Source organism: Prorops nasuta, unplaced genomic scaffold, assembly GCF_024137725.1.
Source record: "Prorops nasuta isolate Cenicafe-Biocafe unplaced genomic scaffold, Cenicafe_Pnas_1.2 PNAS00004, whole genome shotgun sequence".
Taxonomy (NCBI): domain Eukaryota; kingdom Metazoa; phylum Arthropoda; class Insecta; order Hymenoptera; family Bethylidae; genus Prorops; species Prorops nasuta.
In genome coordinates, this window is record NW_027116801.1 from 9,921,622 (window position 1) to 9,938,907 (window position 17,286).

The 17,286-nt window shown below is 35.5% G+C and overlaps 2 protein-coding genes across 4 annotated transcripts; one reads left to right on the top strand and one right to left on the bottom strand.

Annotated features, from left to right (window-relative positions):
- Window positions 1-101: 101 nt before the first annotated feature.
- On the top strand, window positions 102-3,883 carry LOC136772993 (coiled-coil domain-containing protein 186-like). Of its 2 annotated transcripts, XM_066726293.1 has the most exons (9): window positions 102-242; window positions 353-1,352; window positions 1,419-1,689; window positions 1,766-2,169; window positions 2,237-2,775; window positions 2,839-3,086; window positions 3,163-3,186; window positions 3,283-3,432; window positions 3,503-3,883. In XM_066726293.1, exons 1-9 carry the CDS (start codon window positions 233-235, stop codon window positions 3,572-3,574), a joined length of 2,718 nt encoding a protein of 905 aa, XP_066582390.1. In that variant the 5' UTR covers window positions 102-232; the 3' UTR covers window positions 3,575-3,883. The 2 variants fall into 2 exon arrangements, with proteins under 2 accessions (XP_066582390.1, XP_066582391.1); XM_066726294.1 differs by lacking the exon at window positions 3,163-3,186.
- A 1,155-nt stretch (window positions 3,884-5,038) lies between these two features.
- Window positions 5,039-17,286, bottom strand: gogo (golden goal). Of its 2 annotated transcripts, XM_066726290.1 has the most exons (17): window positions 17,064-17,286; window positions 16,466-16,707; window positions 11,851-11,949; window positions 11,366-11,600; window positions 11,087-11,288; window positions 10,801-11,022; window positions 10,581-10,733; window positions 10,170-10,518; window positions 9,841-9,968; window positions 9,385-9,630; window positions 9,014-9,269; window positions 8,720-8,941; window positions 8,379-8,556; window positions 8,136-8,297; window positions 7,908-8,046; window positions 7,358-7,829; window positions 5,039-7,290 (listed from the first exon to the last, which is right to left on the bottom strand). In XM_066726290.1, exons 3-17 carry the CDS (start codon window positions 11,909-11,911, stop codon window positions 6,623-6,625), a joined length of 3,693 nt encoding a protein of 1,230 aa, XP_066582387.1. In that variant the 5' UTR covers window positions 11,912-11,949; window positions 16,466-16,707; window positions 17,064-17,286; the 3' UTR covers window positions 5,039-6,622. The 2 variants fall into 2 exon arrangements, with proteins under 2 accessions (XP_066582387.1, XP_066582389.1); XM_066726292.1 differs by lacking the exon at window positions 17,064-17,286 and having other exon boundaries at window positions 16,466-16,879.

Below are 17,286 nucleotides of genomic sequence, written 5' to 3' on the forward strand. Positions count from 1 at the left end.
ACGTCGTGTACGACTACTATACATTCACCACGGGCCACCACTTCCACGGTCCACCTGGACATTTGACGTCTCGAGCAAAAGTTGTTTTTAGGTTAATTATCTTAAAAAAGCACTAGATAAATGTGTTTTGGCAAATTTTTGACACTCCTTCATAGTTTCCGGTTGTTCAATAAAATTTTTGCTGAAATGAATTAATGTATACTGAAAGAAATTTTACAGTCAAATTTTAAATATGGATGGAGGTATAAATCTAAGATTCTATTGCTTACAATATTTAAAGAGAACATTATATACTCATGACATATTTGTGAAGTCAAGTAAATTAATTAATTAATATACTATTATTTAACAGTGAAAGAATTGAATAAATCTACAGAATCAACTTTAAAAGAAGAAAATGCTGCTTCGGTCCTAAATTGTATGGAGGAAATTACAAAAAATATGAATGAAACAGCTGACAATAATATTAATTCTATTAACAATGATAGTAGATTGGTTAAAATCTCTCTGCCTGTAAATCCAATAAGTATTATGCAGTCTAACACACAATTTTTGAATAAAAGTCGTAACTTCCTTAACTTTATCACAGAGAAGTCAACAAATATTATGGAAAAAGCATTACTACCTCAATCAGTTAGACATAATCCAAATTTAAGACCATTAAATAGCAATCTTATTAATGATAAAGCTTCTTTATTCAAATCCAACTCTGATAATGATTTAAGTGGAAATTCAAGAAAATTTTGTGATCCTTTAAATGATTTAATAAACTCCAAACACATGGACCTTCATTCATCCAGTAATCTAGGCATTAAGAGTCAAAGTACAGTACCAATAAATATTACAGAATTGAAAACTGAAAGTAAATCAAATATTGGCAAAAATATTTTATTAGATGAAAATAATACAATTACATCAGAGAATGATATGATAAATTCCAACAATATGTCTCCTGAAAATAATTTGGAAAATTTGGTTACAAATGTTATACCAGACAGGTTTGATAAGAAAATTTTAAGCAATTTGGATGAAGCTGTACTTGAAACTGTTGATAAAACTCTTTTGGAGCATCCTGTATATATTTCTTTATTGGAAGATTACACAGATTTAAAGGACATAAATTTAAAATTAATAGAGAAAATTGAATATATGGAAAAAGAAAAAAGCGGGGAACCATTTCTTATGAAAATTAAAGACTTGGAAGCTAATGTTGTTAAATTAACAAATGAATTGCGTTCTGCAGTAGCATATCAAGAAATTTTAAAACGAGACTATGAGATAGCAAACAAAGAAAGAGAGAGTATGGTAATGAAGTATGCTGTTGGTGAGAAACAGCTTATTGATGCACAAAGGTAATTTTTTAAAAAATATCTGGTGCTTTAAGTTACTGAAATAATGTAATTAATTATTTTTTGCAGGGCAAAAGATTTTAGCGAGCGTAGAGTGAAAGAGTTGACAAAGGAACAGGAGCAGCTTCAAAACAAATTAAAGCAGATTCAGGGAGAAAGAACACGAATATGTAACATATTAGATACAAAATGTCGTGACGTTTCAGAGTTACAGAAAGAAGTGGAGCATTTGAAAGAAGAAGTTAGTATGAAAGATTTAAAATTAAAATGGACCCAAAATAAATTGAAAATAGAGATGGAACAACAAAAAGAAACACAACAGAAATTAGATAAAGCTTTGGTAATTAATTTTGCTACAGTCAAAGCTTCATTTAAATATAACCAAATTTGATTAACAAACTTTTCTCTTTTTTTAGTTAAGAATTAATGAAATGAAAGAGGAATGTGAGCAAGTACGTCGTGAAACTCAAGAAACGATACGTAAATTCCAGCAATCAGAAGAGAATAAAGCTGTAACTTTGGATCAACAATTAAAGGAGCAGCAAGCTCAATTAATCTTGGAGAGACACATAATAGAAGACAAAGAAATGCTACGGCTTCAGCTACAGAAAGAAGTAGATATCCTGAAACAAAGACAGACAGTTTTAATTGAAGAGAATAATACACTGAGTTTGAAAATTCAGGATTCAGAGAAAAATAGATTAAATATAGAAAATAATTACAGTAATTTAAAAGTAATTGCTGATCAAAGGCAAAAGGAAATTGCTGAATTACAAAATAAAGTTTCTGAGCTAGAAATGCTGAAACTACAGTTGCAGCAGTGAGTAGTTAATATATTATTATAACAGGTAGAATTTGTAATAATGCCATTAAATTTATTTATTTAGCAAGGAACAGTGTCTTTTATCTTCAGAGGTGGAAGTGCAGAATTTGCGACAGTGCAGTGAAGAAATGCAATCTGATATGGAGTCTTGTAGACAGCGAGAGGCCCATATGTTGGACTTCACTCAGAAATTGACAGATAAGAATGTAAGACTGCAGTCAGAATTTTCAGCTATTGAGGCTAAAGTAAAAGAGCTTGAGAGCGATCAGGGCCCTCTGCGAACCAAAATACACGAAATGTCAGTAAAGATTAAAACATTAGAAGAAAACTTGATCATGGAAAAGAAAAAACGAATTGAAGAGTGTGAAACTTTGTCACATAAACTATCTGAGCAAGCACTCTTAGCACAGAGTTTATCAGAGAAATTGGAGGACAGTCAGGGAGAAAATGCAGTATTAAGAAGAAAGCAGCAAACTTCGTTGAAGGAAATGACGAGAGAATTGCAACAGTGTAGGAGAAAATTGGAAATTTTGGAAACTGCTTCCTCTAGTAATGCTTTAGCCAACGCTTCGAGAGTTAATTCAAATTCATCCTTAAATACAGGTTTTCATTAATATGTTATGATTCTTTTTATAATGGTATACTAATATTATAATTTATTTTCAGACACAGCTAATGGTGCCTTACCAGAAAATGGTGACCAAATAGTTTTAGAACCAAGCCGACAAAGTTTAATAGATCGAATTATAAAATTGCAAAAAATTAACGTCAGAAGGGCAGAAAAATTGGATTTTTTAGAAGAACATACGAGAACCTTAGTGGAAGAATTGCAGAAGAAAACAAAAATTATCCAAAATTATATATTACATGAGAACTTCGATGCTATGGGAAGTAACGACAGGGACAGACATAAGGTAATTAAAATTTTATTCATAAATTTTTTCATTAGGAGGAGCTAACACAGATTAACACTTATCTTTTCTTGCTCAGTACATTAAAAACAAAAGGAATCCTGTAAGTTACTCCCTGAAATATCCCGTTACTTCATTTAATAGATCAATATTTATTTGAGGTTTTAAGTTTACTAGTAATATTTTTCAAACCTTTTAGGCTGAATTAGCACGATATGGAGGTATAATGGCTTCTGTATATAGCCACAAAGTTTCAGATGAAAATATGACGCTTGAGCTTTCCTTAGAGATCAATCAGAAATTACAGTCAGTTCTAGAAGATGCTCTACTAAAAAATATTACTTTAAAGGTAATATTAGTAATCTATTATAGATTCTAATGCTTAATGACAATACATTATTTGTTTAAATTGTTTATAGGATAACATTGATACCTTAGGTGAAGAAATTGCTAGGCTAACGATTCAAAATCAAAGAAAACTTACTAGCTGAAATTTGTTGAAAGAATTTGAAGCTAAATACATTCCTGATAATTATTCTTAAAAGTTAATTTTTAAGGATTGGACAAAATAATGATTCTATACATTTTTAATGTTACCTACAAAATTTCGGTTTTCATTAAGTCTTGCCGAATCTAGTCAGAAAATTCAATTAAATTGTCTAAATATACTATGACTTTTATTTAACTATTTTAATCAAAATATTTTATGCTGCATTTAAATTTAGTTATTTTACACTATCCATTTATTAACGACAGTATTTAATTATTTTAATACTAATAGGTACTTAATTATAGCATATTATTCTTTGAGCTATAAAAGCATATCAAATATTTATATTTTAAATATGTAAAGAAAGGACGAGTAGTGCTATTTTTTTCATACTTAATTCTATAAGATTGAGAAGATATATAACTTGTATTCAGATTTTCAAATGTATTTTACAGTATAAATATATCGTACTTATTTGTGAATATGTACATGAAATGCAGTAAAAATGAAATTAATTTTTCTGCTGATATAATAAAGCGTTTCTGCCAAAATGGACAAACAATTTCTTAATTTATTTATTTATTCTATAATGAAAAATAAATAGATTCGACAACTTTTGATCATTTCAGATTTATTTTTTAAGTTTATAACGATATTACATAAGTTTACATTAATGCCAGTAATGGGGAAAATATGTAAAAATTTGCGTTAACTATATATAAAAATGTTGTTAAAAAGGACGCTATTAGAAATAAAAATTTACAAGAAGCATACGGCTACCCTGATATTAATTGAAAACTTATTTTGTTTTAATTAAAATTCTTAAACTCCAACAATAATAATGATTAGCAAGCTTAGTATAAAAATACAAAGAAACAAAACTAAATCATGAAATTTATAAAAATCTGTGCTTTTCTTATTCATAGATGTTTTTACACCATGTATCTCTATTCATTGTTCATGAAAATAATAGAAATAATGATCTTAAAACGCGTATCCAAGTGCACGATTTAATGGGCGGCATCAATAAACCGAAGTTAAGCTTAGTATGGTCTTATAGCTATGATAAGCTAGTTGTCTGATTTTAATCTTCGATAAAATGTTTAGCATGGTCTTCGTCTTAGATATTTACAAAGCTAAATTTCGAGCTTAGTTCGATTTCTTGATACCGACTAATGTGACGATAATATAAGTGATGGTGATAACTATGATGATGAGAATAATATATATTATTGACAGCTGCAATAATGGCTGAAAAAATATTACGTATATTGATTAACAAACGAATAAAAGAAATTTGTTTGTACAAACACCGCAAGTGCTTATTATCACATGAAATATCTGTTTCCGCGATATATACTTTATCTACATGAGAAAATATAATATCCAAATTGTACAAATTTGATCGATTAAAGTGCAATGATCTCCTAAATGTATGAGATTGATCTTATAAAGATAATTTTTTCTGGAACCAAAGTGAATCTCCAGCTTATCTAATATAAAGAACACGACTTTGTATTTCTATTTGGCAGTGTTTCATTTTTAAAATGTTCTCTTATATCATTTTTCTTTCCAAAGTAAAGTTAATACATGAAATCTATGTCGATATACAAGTTCTCAGTGTTTTTACTTTATTAATCTTTGCATTATTTCTCCATCCTCAAGTAAAATATTGTTTTCTCTGCGAAAAGTAGAATATGCATATAATATGTATAACACGAATAGTGTGTTTTGTCAAAAATTGTAGTTAGAAATATATAAATATATGTGCTGGCTAGCAGATCTTGAAAATATATTGGACAATTAGATATGTTTCTATTTTTCATTTTTATCCATTTTAAAATCTCATCCCTTTCACAGCTATTATGTATGTACATTCCTTATTAGTTTATTTACAATTCCTGTCGCATTTAATAACATTTGCGTTTCTCGCGAAATAATTCTTTAATTGATTATATATTATTATAGATTTATCAATTTTCTTTCTCCTTTCCATTATGATTGTTAGTTGTTCGCATTATATCTCTGTGTTTTTTTCTTGTAATTATATCCACTCAATTCCCACACCGAGAACTTTGTTGGCATAGATTTCTAATATTTATTTTACGTTATTATACTTTAGAATCGTTTCTTCTTACTTGGCAAACTGTTTATACGAACGTATATGAACTTATATGAAAAAGTGCAGATATAGGAAAAATTGTTTTCACGTTCGGAATAACTTTTAATCGCCTATATGTAAAAAGCTTTAATAGTAGCTTTTCTGAAGTTTCTCGTTTTATTTCTTTATATCCTTTTAATAGACGAATTTATCACTATAAGTTTCAGAACTTAAATTTATTTAAGTACAGGATCAGTCTCAAATACTATATTTTTATTTGGGAAAATTGCCACTGCACTAAATGAAATGATAAATTTATGCGTGGACCATTTGGCAGATAAAAAATTAAATATTTCTTCAGGCAGTCTAAGATCTTTTTAATTTTTACTTTATACTATATATATTCAATTATAATAATCTTATCGAAAATCCTTATTGGCATATCACAAAGTTCCTAAGAAGCATTAACATTTTTCGATGTTTATTTTTTGTCAAGTATAATTTTAGATGTTTCCTTGCAACAAATTTGCAAACATTCGGGAAGCATTAATCTCAAGATTTCGGGGCAATCGAAGGATCAATTAATACGATATATAGAATTGCACGGATGTACTTATAGTTAAGAATTAAGGTCTAAAAGTCATACAGCAACGTAATACTGATCGGCCAACTAGAAAATAAGCTCAGATTGAAAAATGTACAAAACTCTTCAAACAAGAATCCTAATCTAGAATGAATTAAATTATACTTTACGAGCATTGCGAAATTGTACTTGCAATAATATCCTCGTAATAAATACAATAAAAGTAAGAATATGATTACAATAAATTATCTCAATTATTTAAAAGTCTAGACGAACTCCAAATTATTGCATCCCTGTATCCGTTTATACCGATTTCTTTCAGATTCTTTTCCGATATTTCTTTTGATTAAATTTTCACGATGAGATTAAACATTGGCTTTGTTATCGTACAATTCGTCGTCGTCATCAGCAAATTTAATTTTGTCCTCACTTTCCCGAATTAAATCGTAGAACGAATCCCTAGATGCTTCCTTGGGATCGGTATCGATACCATAATCGGGACTCTGAATGTCCTCGGTGAAAATGGACATTTTTTCGGCCATCTTCGGCAACCTGACGCGGGAGGAGAGTTCAGCCATTGGAATATTTACAGTATCAAGTTTCCGGTTCTCGGAGAGTCTGGGCGATGTTCGATATTTTCCCTGATTGTTCATCATATTCAAATTAGTCAAGAAGGTCTTGGAGTCCTCGTCGTCGGATTTCCCATCGATGATCCTGCTGGGTGAGCTGGTCTCTCCACGTTTTCTCTTCTCATCCTGACAATTCTTCACTCTCTGATTTTTCCTCAAATTCCATTGATCATCCTGAGAGTTTTTTTTGACAGCGGATGCCCTGATTTTCCCTTTTTCTTTGCTCTTCTCGCTGGAGAACTCCACTTCCGGTTTGGGACTCTCCTGTAATCGATTGGGTATGATGCTTTGCTGAACAGGTTTGTCTTTGAGATGACTCGACAAAGATTCTTCGCTCACTCTTATTCTTGAATCCTCCAGAATTCGATGGATCGGTAGCAACCGATCGGTCAACTTTATTCTTCCTGAAAAAAATGAGAGAAAAGCCATAAAATTGTTCGAAATGACTATTGCATCGTTCAAATTATTTACCTTCCCCAATTTCATCCGATGAGGTATTTTCACCGGAATCCCCAGAGTCGGGTCTTTTGTGGCTGCTAGAAGAAGCTTCAAGGTTATTCTTGTCATTGCGCCTCATTTTTCTGTACTCCGAAGGAGTCAGAGTTGCCCCCTCAAGGTCAAGTCCGAGTTTGGCCTCGATATCGCTAGCTCGAAGTTTCTCCTCGTCCTCGTTTATCTCGTCGTTGTCATCGCCGGATAAAAATGGCGGAATCCACACCAAAAATGCCGGATCCATTCCTAAATATGATCCTGGCACCGCACTAGCGTTTGCCACGTTGTAGTCGTAATAATCCAGTTCCAGATCCACTTCTGGGTTGCTCAGGCTGAATTCCGATCCTGGACCTTGTAACAGTCTCTCGCGATTTCTCCTGTCTTTCGATTCTTTTCCACTTCTCAAGGTCGAGGTATTCGATGAAGTCGTCGAAGTCGTCGTCGATGACTCCTATATAATTCGAAATCTTATTTCACAAGGTACTGAAATAAAATAATCTCCCAATTTTTAATTATCAGCAATATTAACCTTTGATTCGGGTGATTGAAATTGGTCACATCGATCCCTCGACGTCCTTGAATTAGGAGTCGAGTTTACGGAGTCTTGAGAATGCACAGAATTTTGGCCTTCTTCTTGGGCAGAAGCCTGAGGACCGAGCGTTCGAAGCCTAAAGAGAAACGAGTAGAATGATTTGAGAGTGTAAATGAAGTGGTCGAGTCTCAGTGATTTAAATAAAAGTTTTCTAGTATTACGTACTTGACAGGACGTGCGTATTTGACTTCTGGTTGGTTGGAGACCCCAGCAGTAGATAATCTGTCACCACTGCCAAGAATGCTTGGAATAATAGTTTTCTGCGAAGTGCTCTCCTCCTCCTTAGCCTTTATCGTGATGGACCCCACACTGGCATCATCCTCGAAACTTTAAATAAAAAAATTCGTCGTTAATTTGAAGTTGTGGTCGATCCATTAAAAAAAAACGACTATTTTATTAAATATTTACTCCGCTTGGGTCTCGGAGCTTTCATAACCGTCCTCTACGTCACCAGGTGTGGCCTTGAGCTTGGCGTGCTTAGGAGTACTTCTGTGTAGCCTCACCAACGAAACAACTTCGGATATTAAAGTTGCAGAAGACATGGCTCTGGGTCGTCGTACTATGCCTTTTATCGATTCGCTGTAAGCTAGGAGAATATTCAAGTTGATTAGCCTAATAATAACTGCTTATCCTTGCTACTTATAGCCCCGTAGCATGTTAGCCAACGGTTACAAACCTCAACATTTATTTATTTATCTTCACGAATAATTTTACCAGCTTGTGTCGAGATAATAAACTATAAAAATTACCAGAATTTTCGCTGAGATTATCCAAGTCCTCCGCTATGTGATATTTTCTATATCTGAGTGCATATTGCAGCGCGAGAAAGAGGGAGATGAGAAAGATCAGTGTCAAGAGTGACGCAGCTGCCAGGTGTGCCGGAGTTAGCCAGAAAATCCATTCTTTCGCAGTGGCCGTTGAATTGAACAGATGGGCTTCCAGCAACGTGCTGTTTCTCATGAAAGAATTATCTGGAAGTCAATCAAATTTATTGTGAAGAATTTCTTTCATTTCACGGTTTATAAAAATGTTGAATATCTTACGAAGAGTGGTGGCGTGTGCCAAGAAACCACCGATGCAGGACTCGCCAGTTGCGGTCACCTCGTCGCTGAAGAATTCCAGCAGCAAGTTTTCATTCGTTGAAAATATCGTGCCCGAGTTTTGTACGTTTTTGTCAAAGGCTATGTCTATCAGGAGATCAGCGTTCAAAGAATCCCCGTCGCGTGCGCGAAAATATTGACCAGGGCAAGGAAACTGTGCCTGATCCAGGTGTAGCCTCACGACGAAGCTCGATCTCGCCTGTGCAGAGATTTCAACGATCGTTTATTTTCCATTGCGGGTGGAATAATCGACTCTTGAGCCAGGAGAGTGAAAAGATTATATTGTGAAAAGCTCGGTAAAATATATATACTACCTGCAGCAGCCAGAAGGACCTGCCAGGACAAGCTTGGGTACTGGCAGCCAAAATTCTTCGAGAGTTTTCTTTATCCAAATTAACGACGCAGCCGCAGCGGCATTTTGTGCCAACTTCTGCCGTCACTTCTGGTCTAGAAGCTGCCAATTCCCCACCGTGTCGACATTCCCAATCCGCGTTGTTCCAAGTAGCTCGAAGGTCCAAATGATTAGATCCTCCGCAACTCTCTGTTTCGACTGCTTTTCCCTGAGTTAATATAATTTTTTCTTAATAAATCCTATTTTACTCATTGTGCATCTCTAATAGCACTAAATTTGCAGATACATTTTAACAATTTTATTGAAATGCTATTGTCATTTTTAATATCTCAGCAATATCAATTAAGAGATTTTTGGCAAGTTTGGTTCTGTCAAAAATTTGTTATCACAATTAATAAGTAGAAGAGGATATAATTACTTGACAGAATTTCGCTCCGTATCTTGGCGGAGGGGTGTCGCAAAATCGATAACGGTTTCTGGTTCCACCAACGCAGGAGCTACTGCAAGGAGTCCAAGGACTCCAAGAGCCCCATCCTCCGTCTCCTTCTGAAAGTAGGAAGCCTAATTCACCAATATAATCCATCAAAAGTTGCCAAACGAATTTTATAGCCAATAGAAAGGAAGAAATGGTCTCTCGTGAATATCCAACATATATCTGTCCATTTCTATTGGTGAAAGATTTAACGAAGAAAAACGAAGATTAATGAGTATAAATCGTATAAAAGAGCAATCCATTGATTGATGAACCTTGAAGAGGGAATGTAGGGATGCAATCGAGCTTCACTTCAGCCATAGCACCGGTTATGGCCTGACTGACGTAGGCAAAGCAGTACTCGATGAATTTTTCGGTGAAGATGTCGCATTCGAAGGTCAACCTGTTCTTCCCTGGTGCAGCCTTCAACTCTGCCACGTAGTGCAGAGTGGACGGTGGGGCCAAGGATGCTACATTTGCTCTTAACCTCCCGTACACCCTGACCCGGTCCCCTTGAAGTCTGCAGGTTGGATATTCGAACAAAACAGAAACCCCACCGGAACCCTCGCAAGGGTATACTGACCGGGCGTGGATGTTGAAGACAAATTTGTCCGACCAATCCACCTGGAAAATAGTTAACTTATAGTTTCTCCATTGAAATATGTAGAAAAGAGCAAAAAATATACCTTGATGTAAACACTGGTGGTTGGAGCAGTCGGGTTGGCATCAGTGGGTGTCAATCTCAACGCGTAATTTCCGGCTAGGCCGAAGAACTCGCAGCGTAGAATAATGTCGAGCTTGGTGGAGGGAAACCCTTTAACTTCCTCGAAATACAAGACCTAAACGAATTGGAGTAAATTATGCATAATTTCTAGGTCCTCCCATATATTAGTCAAGGTCACTCACCTGTGCACGATTCTTGTTCTGGGGGTCGCAGGACACCACGCTGGAGCCGCAGTAGATCAATTGCAAAATGTATTCGGGAACTGGAACGTTCTTAGCAGGTACACACTTGATTCCATTGTACACTAAGCTCGCTGATACCGTTTCGCTAGGATAAGTATAGAATTCCCGAGGCTCCACGTTCAGCAGCGGCGTCGGCCATTTCACATCTAAGGCACTACTCACCTATAAATCCGACATTTTTTAGTTTCCTTCATCGATTCGCACAGTCCACGTGTAATTTTCATACCTGCACTTCGGGCAGCTCTGAATTTTCCGCTAATCCAGCAGTGACCGACGAAGTTTTGTACTGAAGTTGCAAAGTGTAGGATCCACCACGCGAGAAAAAGCCGCAAGGAATTATCACAGTGACGTTTCCACCAGTGGACGGTGGATTTTCTAGAGGAACCTCGCCCACTATTTCAGACGAGAAACCGTCCAATAGCAGCACCCTCGATATTCAAATTTTTAGTTACATTGCATCAACAAAATTCTTCTTTCATAACCTATTATATTTTGTACAACTTACCTGATCACCAGGGACTTTTTGGTCTCAAGAGAGTCAAGGTCGTCCATGATAGATTTGGTTCGATTTGAGCTGCTGTCCGGCCCATTTTCCGCAGGCTTTTCCGTAGTCGAGTGTTTTGACAACGGTGGTATCAGAAGAGAAACCCTCAAATCGCTGGACAAAGCTGTGTGATTCGTGGTAACTGCGAATTTTGGGTAAATCGCTTCCTCGATCGCCATCATTGGTCGTGAAACACCTGAGATAATTGTGAAATTCGATATGACAATTTCTACTTGAATTATAATTTTTTTCGTAATTAAAAGCTTTGGAGGAAAACAGAATAGATAATATTTACTTATTCGGTATTGCTAAAAATTGCTCAAATTGCAGAAATGTATACATTAATAAATTAACAGGTAACCATAACTGATAAATGTTTTTATAAAAATATATTTACGCGATTATTTGGTTCGAAAGCTCCTCGAAAAATTGTTATTGATTCTTACCACATTTGAGTAGTAGGATGATCAGCACTCTTAACGGCGACCATGTGGATGACCAATTCATGTCCACTTCGTCATTTGTACTCTTTCAGCATCCGGTTTCTACGGTATAGCAAAGAAAGTTTCAGCAGTTGACAAAAAAAACATGAATTGTAAGTAGAAACGTTGCATAAAACAGTCTATCAAGTTACAAAATTGGATGTTACGGTAGGAGCGGAAACGGAGACAGAGAGCACGTGTGTGATATCGATTGGTGCTGTTATATGCTGTATTAGAGGGATGCTACGTGGAATTTTTGATAAATTCCCAGCAAACGTTGCGATGAAACGTAAATCGATTGGAAAATTCATGGCATTCCAAGTCGTGAAGACTCGAGAATATCGAGCAAAGATGCTCCACCTTACACCCTGAAAATCTTCAATCGAGTTTTGCTTCTTCGCCCTCTATATATGTGTATGTGTGTATATATACTTCTATACACCTATTCAAGATTGATTCGTTTCTTCCCTTACACGGAAATAAAAATAAGAATGGAGCCGGCAAAAATGTGCTGTGAGACAAAAAAGAAGTAAGAGAAAGGTTTTTTCGAAATGGGTCATTCCGGAAATATTAAAACAGATGAGTTTTTAGGTGTGGCATCTGTGAAGGTTTTCCCTGCGGGCGGAGTCAATGGACGCAAAAGCAGATTTCATAATAGGCCACATGCATCAAAAGCAGTGGGTACTGTTAACAAAAGGAGGAGTGGAAAGTGCCATCAACGCTTCGCACGCCCTTTCGCAAAGAAGTTCCAATGGCAAAGAAAACATCTGTCTTTTTTTCTCTCTTTCTCGCCAAAACGACTTGGCTTCATCGAATCACTAAACTAAACAAACATCCAGTTCTTTCTTAAGTCCTTAAGTGATCCCTGAAAAGCTTCCATCGTGAAAATAACAAAAAATCTTGTTATAGAATTATTCTTCAACTTAAAATGCAAACAATTACAAAAAAAAAACAATTAAATTGGAAAGATTGACAGAAATAAAAATTGTTGTTGTAATTATTGGATTTTTCGGATTGTATTGTAATATATATTACACAAATGTAACTAATCGAATACTGAAGGGGGAATGGTCAATTACAGTTCGGTTGGAGATATCACGAGTGGCACTTGAGACTGTTGTATACAACAACGCTTAAACTATTAGCCTCTTGCCTCGACGTGTAACCTGTAACCCCCCTCGGTTGTTACACCGGAGTATTATTAGCTGCAATATGTATTATACGTATAAGCCCCACTGTGTGACGCAAGGCCATTTTTATCCTGGTAATTTCCAGGTTCGATTCTTATCCACCATTATCGGGTTTTAATTTATCAAACTCCTGATAATTTATCGTCGGAGCTATACAAGTTGCGGCATATGCGAGCTGGAAAAATGTGGTGGCTGCCGCCATTTTCATCCAGGTAAATAGACGTCTGGAACAGCGGGTCTTCGACCCGGGTGTACTCAGCATTTACCGGACTCTTTTAATGGCTGGAATATTGATCCGTCCTGAGTGTATCGCACCTTCGAGTGGCCAGCCAGTTGTTTTACGAAATCCCCCATGATACTTCTGCCCTTCGACCTTCTTCCCTTTCAATCTCTATTCAATAATATTTCTTTATCCAACCTGGTTTATCCCTCGATCGCATCTTCCTCAAAATCCCATTTATCTTGCTTTCATTTTCACTGTAGATCCCTTTGTTACAGAGAATTTTGATAGTGTAATATACAAGAGGTGTCATTTAAAAAGTTCTACATAAATATCTCGAAAAGTATATATACAAGATACAGAACGATGTTTCAGATAATAGTTGTAAAATCTTATGAAAATATTGGATTAATATTGAGAGATCTATATTCAAGGTCATATGAAATTCATTGATATTTTTGTTAAATAGAAACTCCTATTTTTTATGTGTATTCTAGTAGTTTATCTCGATTGATTTCCAAAATATATTCTATGAATTAATCGATTCATTTAGCTAATAATTGTTTACTAATATATACTTATAGATCAAGAATTGTAAATAGGTGTGGGTTTGTCCGAAGTAACATATGTTACGCATATACACATATGCACAGTCCCTTATTGCTTATAATTTCTAATCAAAATTTCTGATGAGATACTGGATAAAACGATAAATTCATATAGCATTTTGAAATATTCTATGGATAAATTACAAGAATATATGCAATTAAAAATTATAGTGATTCTATTTATAAAATTTGAAGTGACCTTCGTATGACCTTCGATAAATCAGTCAAGGTTAATTCCTTATTGTCTTCATCTTTCCCCTTCGAAACCCTACAACTTTTATCTGAAACATTTTTCTGCATCTCGTGTATCGGAGATATTTGAATGCACATCAGATATTAAAATAAGACACCCAGTATACATAAAACTGTGCGTTACTTTTAATCACAAGAGTCAATTGAATTAAAAAAACCACGTTCTTAAGAGGGGATTAAAAGTGCAATTGCATAGGGTTGTTTGACTAGAGACGTTATAACGAAGGGGTGGTGGTGGTGATGATAAAGGGGAATTTAAAAATGAACGAGAGGTAGAGATAAAGAGACAGGGTAAATCAAGAGGAAGAGAGAGAGAGAGAGAGAGAGAGAGAGAGAGAGAGAGGGAGCAAGGAGAGTAGAGAAATGAGAGAGAAACAAAGAAAGATCCGGAAGAAGCAAGAGGGCAGCAATTGAAAGAGGGGGAAGCGCAAAAGTTGCCCTAAGGACAAAGATCGTTAACATCGCTGAGAAATAGGGGAGCCCCCTTCCCTTCCAAAAAAAAGAACCGGAGATTTTGAGGCTTCTATTTACGATAACGCACAAGTGCAGCTCCTTTTGTGATTGGAGGATGCACTCGTTGCATGAAACCTCTTTAGACTCTTATTAGCGACGATACGAATCTCTTCTATTGTAAATACGGAATGCCAATTAACGTGTCAACCCACCCCAATGTAGTCCTTTGGAATCCTAAGCTTCGACTGTATAACCTGACGTAAACCGAGAAACCAAGTTTTTTATGGCACAATATTTTTCATGCGTAAAATTCTAATGACGAGTTTAGGATTGGGGAGAGAAGGGCGCGCGTTGGGCGGCATAAATATAGGCGGAAAATTACGTAGGAATGTTTCAAGAATAAAATAAACTGGGGGAGGGAGTATATGGATATAAATTTTGGATTTTACATAATGACGATGATTAGGGTCGACTGACAATGATTGGTTCTGCCTTGAATGGAAGAAAAATGTTGGGAAGAGCGTGAGCACTTTTCCAAAGTGAAACGTGCAATCGATAGAAAAAAGGAGGAGAAGCACAATCGTAATGATTGCCAAGCCAGATGGTAATAGTAATATTTCCACGCAACGATTCAATTCTTCAAGGACGACATTACGGTGCCAAATGCACTGGCTATAAACGAGACAACAATGAAAATTGATGGCTGGACACTCGACTCGAAGAGGAACACTGTGTTCAAAGAAATTGGAAACGCCAGATTGGAAGCCTCAATTAATATTACATTTTGATGCAGTGATTAGTGAGCCAATACCAATTTTATCGAGTTATTTATGAAGTGATTCTCTCGCATCCTCCTTTCAATGCCTCGTTTATAAAGAGTTATATTCGAGCTACAAATCTGGAACGAATTGAATATGTAGTGATGGTACATATGTGGTATATAGTTTGCGACTGTGCGTTTTAATCCATTTGGAATCGTCAATAATCTGCTGCATTTTCCTCCAATTATCGAATCGAGTTTGGCACGACGCAAGTTTTAATTGAAATAGAATTTTTGCGGTTTAATCCGTTTATATATTTTGTGCACTGGACGGAAGTTAGAACAATGCCAGGCTTTTCTTACCTAACGTGCAAGAGCGTTTCCAGAATCAATACCGGCTAGTCTCACATGCCAGATTTTAAGACGCAGCACTGTTTTTCTTTCTCCCACCCTTGAATCTACGAGGCGACAGTACTTTTTTATACGAGTCATTAGATTCACGCAAGACTCTCATCTTTATTTACTCGTGGGCTCGTCAATGTTCCTCCACTTCCGGTGTATGCATAATATCTGATCCTAATTTACATTTAAATGGTGATCATGTTATATCGTGTCCCTTTGGATATGTCCTTCGATTGTTTCTAAACGAATTTATCACATCGATGGAAGAATATAAACGACAAAATTCTTTTATCGATTCCTTCCACTCGGGTACAAAATTGATGACCGGATATGTGTTCTCTATCCGGCTTATATTTATACGAGTAGTAAAAATGAATAAAAAGATACCCTTGTAGCTCGCTCTTCTCTGTGTACGATAGAGACGTTTATCGAGAAAAGAAATTTTTTTAAATAACTGCAAGAAGGGTACAAGAAACAGGTATATAGGAACAAATGATTTATTAGTAACAATTAAATGATTTTTATATATACAATTATAAAATAAACACATGCGAGGTATAAGGAATTCTTTAATTAAAAATTAATTGGTTAAAACAAATAGGAGATCAATAATTGATAGTTAATGATTACGGACTAAAAAGAAAAAAGTTAATATTTGATAAAAAAAAAAGAATCGTCTCGTATTTTTGCTTACAATCTCCGTATCGGCAAATCCTTCCTAAGTTGAGCATTGTTTGCCGAGTCGTCGGAAGTCTCTCCCCAACTCAGGATTAGATTCAACGAGGAAGAAGAATCGGCATAAATCAAGCCTCGATCAACGGGTGGTCCTCTTCTTGTAGAAAACTTTTCTCACAAACACGTACTTTGGCCAGTCACTCATCTTATTTCGATGTGCCAATAGAAATTTGCCGGGGAACACCTCATGGGTGGGGAATCCTAAACGAAGGGGTAAATCGATATTTTAATTCAAAACTCTTTGAGCATCCTCGAGTAGCATTCAAAAGTCTGAAGAACGGGCTTGAAAAGTCGCGTTCGATCAGGATCAGTGAAATTTCGAACAGCTAGAGTTTAATATCGATCCTTTAAAATGTATTCGGCAGTAGTTACTTCATACAATATTTTACTAAGGAATCTTAAAAAGCCGGGGCTGACTTCAAGTTTACGATTTAATTAAATGCACGACTAAATCGCTGCAAATAAAACATCAAGAATTTTTTTATTTAACAATGCTTAATGCTTAACAAAGTTTCGATGGATATAACTATATATATACATATAAATTGCACTCGTACCTACAGTTCACATAAAACAAATATTATTGCAAATTGTTGAGAAGCTGAGAAACAACACGAATAAATCGGCTTATATTATCGCGTCTCCAGATTGTTCACTGACTAGGGTAAGTCAATATAAGAGCAAAACACTGGGATTTAGAAAGCTTGAAGCACTTAGAGGGAAATTTTGCAGGTTCTTTTTTGTAAGTTGAAGAACAGCACGAGGAGTTCACGGAAGCCA